The 7,194-nt window shown below is 46.4% G+C and overlaps 1 protein-coding gene across 1 annotated transcript in view; it reads right to left on the bottom strand.

The window, feature by feature from the left end:
- The window catches only part of CACNG3 (calcium channel, voltage-dependent, gamma subunit 3), a 100,345-nt gene that overhangs the window by 6,320 nt on the left and 86,831 nt on the right, over window positions 1-7,194 (bottom strand). Inside the window, exons 2-3 of the mRNA XM_010837212.1 lie at window positions 6,648-6,731; window positions 85-225 (exon numbers count right to left, since the gene is read on the bottom strand). Of these exons, the coding sequence (XP_010835514.1) occupies window positions 85-225; window positions 6,648-6,731 (225 nt within the window). The remainder of the gene's footprint in view (window positions 1-84; window positions 226-6,647; window positions 6,732-7,194) is intronic.

Raw genomic sequence — 7,194 nt, 5'->3', positions numbered from 1 at the left:
CCTGAATAGCATGGCTTTGTCCTTCTGGCCCTGGCTCGGGTTTGGTGTCTGTGATGCTCTCTGGGCAGAGGCCAAGATGCTCACCTGCAGAGACAAAAAAGATGCCCGCGCTGAGGATGACGTTGTGTCTGCTGCGATGGAACTCGCTGGCTGCCACGCAGAGCCCGCCGAAGAAGAGCAGCGTGACGCTGAGGATAGGGAAGACGCTGGAGGCCCTCACAGCCCCTGTGGAGAGAAGGAGAGAGGGTTCTGCCTGCACCCAGCCAGCCCTGAGATCCCCCTCCACAGACATGGGGGTGCCTGGTTGGAGGACAGCACGTGAGCAGGAGGAGTCTACATCTAACACCCTGGGCTTGGGGTTAACGGTCTGTAGTCATCATCCTGAAATGCATAATAGCTTTATTTTGAATGTGTGTTTTTCAAATAAGTCTGATCGGCCAATGGAGCATGCGCCATGGGCTTCGAACCTCGACTCATGTGGCATCCCACTTCCCACCACATTGCTACCTCCTGTTCTCCGTGGGGTGGTTCCTAGCTGCCCCTCCCCCACCCCAACCAGTGACCGCTGCTACCCTCGGCTCCTGAGCATGGACACAGGGAGAATCAGGATTGGGTGCAAGCCCTGGGCACCCTTGAGTGTCCTTATGCTGGAGGGAGTGTGACATTACATAGCAAGTAAAAGACACCATGACAGGTGGAGAGAGAGAAGGCAGAAGAAGGGAAACAGCAATTTTGGCCTGCGTTTTGAACCAGAAACCCAGGATTTTCATTTTGCCCTGGGTCCTGCAATTTAGGTAGCTGGTGGGGCATCCTGGGATTCCCATTAGATCACAAGCTCTCTTTCCCAAAACACACGAACATTCATTTAGTACTGAGTCTGGCAATGACCATGCAATATCTATTTAGTCACTGGATAAACACATGAATTTAGTTATTCATTCATCAAGGCTTCTGGGGCACCTACAAAATGCCAGGGGCTCTGCTGGGTCCTGGCATACTGACAGAAATGTTTAAACACCCCCAGGGGCACAGGTGTGGCCCTTCAAAGGGGAAAGAGAGGATGCTAGTTGAGGCCCAGGGCAAGTCTTCAAAACAAGTGTGTTAACTCTTGTTACTAGATCATAGAGAGGCCCTAAGGTTTTGGGGGAAGGGGCCTTCAGGTGGGGATTCCAGTATTTACCCAACCAGTATTAGAGTATTTCCTGAAATACTTGGGCCAGAATATCAGTTGGATAAATTCTGCCTTCATTGAGGTACAAAAGAGCTAAGGTCCCACCCTTATGGGACTTGCATTCTAACAGAGATGATGGGTAGGAGCTGCTACCTAATTTTTAGGGCCCTATGCAGGATGAAAATGCAAGGCCTCTTGTTATAAAATTATTAAGAATTTCAAGATGGTATGGTGACTAGACTTATCATGGCAATCATTTTGAAATGTATAGAAATATCAAATCATTTTGTTGTGTAACAGGAACCAACATAGTGTTGTAGGTTAGAAAGTGAAAGTGACTCAGTCATGTCCAACTCTTTGCGGCCCCATGGACCCCAGTCCATAGAATTCTCCAGGCCAGAATACTGGAGTAGGTAGCTGTTCCCTTCTCCAGCAGATCTTCCTGAAGCAGGGATCTAACTGGAGTCTCCTGCATTGCAGGCAGATTCTTAACCAGCTGAGCTACCAGGGAAGCTCCAATTGTAGGTCAGATCTACTTCAAAAACAAACTCATAGAAAAAGAGACCAGATTTGCGGTTACTAGAGGTGGGGACTAAGGGGGAGGGGGAATGAAATGAAGGTGGTCAAAAGGTACAGACTCCCAGGTTATAAGAAAAATAAGTACTAGGGATTTAATGTGCAGCATGGTAAATAAAATTAACACAGCTGGACATTATACATAAAAACTGAGAGAGTAACTTCTGAGAGTTCCATCACAAGGAAACAAATTTTTTCTGCTTCTTTAATTTTGTGTCTGTATGAGATGGTGGATGTTCACTAAACATTCTATGGTCATCATTTCATGATGTATGTAAGTCAAACCATGATGCAGTACACCTTAAATCTATACAGCACTGTATATCAGTTATAAATCAATAAAACTGGAAGAAAAGATGAAATAAAGGTGACTGTCAAAGGCATATATAAAAAAAGAAGACTTCCAAGATAGTGAGAGCAGAGAGCATGGACCCAAGTGTGGGCCCTTTAAGGGTGGGGCTGGTGTGGCTGAAAGGGCTGTAAGAACCCAGACTTGAGCTGACCGTGGCATGTACTCGGTTGTAGATGGGTGGTGAGAGACTCAGGATGCATTTTGAAGGTAAATCCTAAAGAACTGGCAGTGGGATGTGAGAGAGAGAGGGGTTGACAATGACTCGAGGGCCTGGTGCTTAGCCGCTGAGCAGACGGTAGCATCTTTAAAATCACGGCGCATGTGCAGGAGCGGTAGGGCAGCGGGAAAAGGCGGTCAGTGCATTCTTGGCGTTGAAGTTCAAGCTCAGTGCTCGGAACTTCACGGCCCTGTGGGTTTTCTCACGGATGCTTTCTTCCTACTGCTACAGTGTGGCGGTCCTCCCGCTCCAAGGGCACAGGGCTGGGCTCTGCTTTTGTTGTTGCTGGTGTTTTGTTTTGTCTTTTTCACGGAAAAAGTTTTCTGCAAGTTTGGTAGCTGATTTGGGATCTGCCTGGGAGGGCCGATAGAAGAGAACTGGGGTGAGATTCTCTTCAAGAAAAGAAGAAAATGAGAAAAATTCTAGCTTTTGTTTAGGGATGACCACCCCAAGTCACCCAGTGTTGGGGTCTGGGCAGACCAGGATCCCAGTAACTGTCCTCATCGTGATGTGAAAGTTTTGGGAGGGGTTTCAAACTAACTAGAAACCTCGATAGGAGACCTGAAGCATGAAGGGAGGGGTCCTGGATGTCCTGACCCCTGGGAGGGTGATTAGATCAGTCCCCATCCTGGCTTCAGGCCAGTCAGTCACTGTCCAGGAGTCCTAGCCTAGGCCTGGCTTGCCCTGCACATCTGGGGCCCCACGCAGGCTTGCAGGGGGCAGGGCGGGCCCCCTGGTTCCTCTAGTGCCCATGTCAAGGGGCATCCTGGGAAGTAAGCTCTGGGGTCTTTGGTGGGCATAGCTTATTTATAGCATCTAAATATTTACCCATATGGCCTATGAGTTTCCATATGAACCTTGGCCCTGGGCCCCACAAATATTAGGAGTGGGTCTACCCCCAGGGATATCAAGGACTTGTTAGGAACTCTTGTGCAGATCTCTGAGGCAATCGTTTGCATTGTATCCTTGATGGGAATTGCTGGAATATTCAATGTGATGAGTTCAACTGATTAAAGGAGAGCACCTTAAAAACAATTAAAAAAAAATTTCAAAGTATGATTACAGTGTGATTATGCCCGAAGGAGATGATCTGAGCATTGGAAGCTACTGAATTGCGTTGGTTGTGTGTATTTGTGATGTGTGGCTGTGAGACGTGGGAATGTGGTTGCTTCCTATGAGGTGTGGGAACCAGCTGGAAACCAGGCGGTGGCCAGATCCCATTTCTGCCCCACGGGCGGGATCAGAGCAGGTTCTAAAGCCTCTGGCTACAGGTGCCAGCCTCACACAGGATGTGCTCTGCTGCCACTTTCTCCTAAGTCAGGTGGAGTCTACCCTCGATTCATTCATTGGTTTTTTTTTTTTTTTTGGCTGTGATGCATGGCTTGCGGGATCTTAGTTCCCTCACCAGGGATCAAACCCCGCTTCAACAGTGAAAGCACCAAGTCCTAACCAATGAACCGCCAGGGAATTCCCAACCTTGGATTTGGTTTATCTAGATGAACAAGAAGGTTTTTGTCTGGCGTCAGGACAATTAAAGAGGTCTTACTGTCTTCTTTCCCTGTTTCTCCTCCCTAATCTATATGGGGCTAAGCTGTGGTCCTAGGAGTGGGGAGGGAAGCTTGTTCCAGGGTAATTTCACCTTCGTTGTCTGAGCAGGGCTTGGCCAGGTCCAGTGCTATGTTAGGGATTTCTCTAGTCTAGGGATCCCCAACCTACAGGCCCTGGACAGCTTCCCATCTGTGGTCTGTTAAGAACCAGGCTGCACAGCAGGAGGTGAGTGGCGGGCCAGTGGGTGAAGCTTCATCTGTATTTACAGCTGCTCCCCATCATTCACGTTACTGCCTAAACTCTGCCTCCTGTCAGATCAGTGTCATTAGATTCTCACAGGAGCCAGAACGCTATTGCTTGAATCCTCCTGAAACCATCCCCTCCACCACCCGACCCCTGCTGTCCGTGGAAAAATTGTCTTCCATGGAACCAGTCCCTGGTGCCAAAAAGGTTGGGGACCACTGCTCAGGTCAACAGGACCTGTGGGCGATTAAACCTTCTGCTACAGATTTAAGCTGTAACCTCTCCAACCACATATAAGAAAGAAGAAAAAGCAAACAAATTAGTGTGGAGAATCCCATTGTCCTGGAGTGTGGTCACAGCAGGAACTAGCAGCATGGCACTGGACAGGCTGGAGACCCCTGCAGGAATGGGACCCTGGCCCCACGTGACTGGGTCAGGGATTCCAACATTCCCAGCAGGAAATTCGTGTGCTTGGGACAGTCCCTCCTTAACCTGGTTCGGTGGCTGATGGTGAGGACCTTCACTTTCCAAGAGGGGAGAGATATACTTTGTTGGAAAAGAGGTGCATCTCTTGGAAGAATTTAAAATCAGTTTTGCAAGTTGTGAAATAGAACTCACAGTTCTGTTTCATCCCCAGCAGGGCAAACATCAAAATAGGGAAGAAAAGTAAAAACTTAGGCACTCTGATAAAAGCCCACTTGTGATGGCTTTAGAATAATCCTTTTTTTGAGGAAGTCCAAGTAATAATAATCTATGTCATCCCCCAAACTCTGGTCAAGCTCCCTCTCTAAATGTGGCTTCTATTCCCACATCAGATCTTTTTGAGCTGCTCATATAAAACCTAGGCAGCATTGGACAAATCCAAGTAGCTGAAAAAAGGGAAATAATATGTTTACATTTTAAAATTTAGCTTAGAAGTGTCTGTTTCTTTCAAACTGATCCCCCAGCACCACTTATATTGTTATGTGATTAAAGGCTCATATGAATACCCACAGTCCCTCTGCAGACTAGCAAGCATGAGTAGAGTGAAAACTGATTTTAATTGTAAAACACTCTGCTTGAGTTATGAGTTACAGGCATAATCAGAATACCACAATTTCTTGAAGTTTTTATTGATATTACTGTAGTAGTTTTTTTTAAAAATGTTACATTTAACACTCTCTAATAGTAGATTAGTCAGTGCCTTAAAATTTCCCTTTTGAGGAAACTCAGGCTCCCTGTTGAAGAAATTCTATTTAAATTACATTGTTTCCAATTCTCTCTGTGCCAGGATCAATGTCAGGCCCTTGGCTGCTGTTGGCCTTGGCTGCTGTTCATCCCATGCCACAAAAAAGAGCCAACACGTATGGTTTCAGGCGGTGTGTAATGTGCATCAGCTTATGTAATTTTCGTGACCCTGTTAAATGGATGACGTTATAGTCTTCATTCCTGACTATAAAGAAAGGTGAGAGGCTTTTTGATGATGCAGTTTTGATTTGCATTTCTCTAATTATTAGAGATGTTGAGCATCTTTTCATGTGTTGGTTGGCTATCTGTGTGTCTTCTTTAGAGAGGGGTTTATTTTAGGTCTTCCACCCATTTTTTTATTGTGTCATTTGTTTTTGTTTTTTGATGTTGAGCTACATGAGCTCTTTGTATGTTTTGGAGATTAATTCCTTGTCAATTGCTCTGTTTGCAAATATTTTCTCACACTCTGGGGATGGTCTTTTTGTTTTGTTTATGGTTTCCTTTGCTGCGCAAAAGCTTTTAAGTTTAAGTATGTCCCATTTGTTTATTCTTATTTTCATTATTCTAGGAGGTGGTCAAAAAAGATCTTGCTGCGATTTATGGCAAAGTGTTCTGCCTCTGTTTTCCTCTAAGAGTTTTATAGTGTTTGGTTTTACAATGAGAGGTAAAGCACCTTGGCCCACATCTAACCCAGCTAGTAGGGCGTCAGAGGAGTAAAAGCCCTGGTCGACCAGAATCCAGAGCCCTTGCTCAGCATACCCTACTGCCTCCTACGTTCTGTGTTCATGACGGTTCCCCATCATATCAGGGTCACTGACCTTGGGACAATCTATGGGGAGACACTAGCCCTGCCCCAATGCTGTTGAAACTGAAGAAGGGTGAACCTTGGTTTACATTTATCCTCCCAGGCCTTGCCCCTTAGGACCTCACCCATTAGCACTTCATCATTAGCACCTCACCCATTAGCACCTCAAATCCACCCTCTGGGGCAGGTGAAAACTTGTATTCAAGTTGAAGAAAACCCTTAGATTTTCTTGTAAGTGGACTAAAAAGAACTTTTGAGGTTTGATTCACCTTTTTTTTTTTTTTTGCTTTTCCTGTTTCTAGTTCACTGAAATGAAAGAGACTCAGATATCAGAACTGCCTGAATGTCTCTGTCTAGTAGCAAAGATTTTCCTGAAGCTTCATTGCACATATTCATTTCTGAGGCTAGGTATTGGGGAGCCTCAAACTCAGAGGCAGCTGGGTGACTGCAGGGCACCCCTCCTCATCACCCTCCCGCCAGGGGGACCCTGGAAGTCGGGGAAACTTACGCAGGAGATACTCAGCTGTATCCTGTTCGTAGTCAGCATCTTCGGGGAAGTGATCAATTTTCTTGCACACGCCTCGGAAAGCCCCTGTGGAAACAAGTGTGGCCCTGAGTCGGGGGAGGGGGGCAGAAAGAACACCTGGGCCCAGTCTGGGGCTTCTCCTCTCCCACAGTGAAGATCCTTCAGACTTGGTGGTTCTGCCTTGGTGGGTCAATCAGCATCTTTCTTGGGGCACAAAAAGGAGATTAGCAGAGGAAAAAAATAAATAAAGCTGGAGACAGAAACTTTCTGCTTAGATTTTGCATGATCCTGGAATCTATTTAGACGGGCAAAGAGCTAGGAAGCATAAGCATTCATCATGAGAGCTGTTATTTTTTCCCCAGTCAATGAGGGGAAAGGGGAAAAGAAAGTGGAATATACACGTGTGTGTGTGCATGTGCGTGCTAAGTTGCTTCATCGTGTCTGACTCTTTGCGACCCCATGGACTGTAGCCTGCCAAGCTCCTCTGCCCATGGGATTCTCCAGGCAAGAATACTGGAGTTGGTTGCCA

The sequence above is a fragment of the Bison bison genome, unplaced genomic scaffold (genome assembly GCF_000754665.1).
Source record: "Bison bison bison isolate TAMUID 2011002044 unplaced genomic scaffold, Bison_UMD1.0 scf7180017864072, whole genome shotgun sequence".
Lineage (NCBI taxonomy): Eukaryota > Metazoa > Chordata > Mammalia > Artiodactyla > Bovidae > Bison > Bison bison.
Note: the sequence above shows the minus strand (reverse complement) of the source record. Positions and strands in the feature narration are given on the sequence as shown.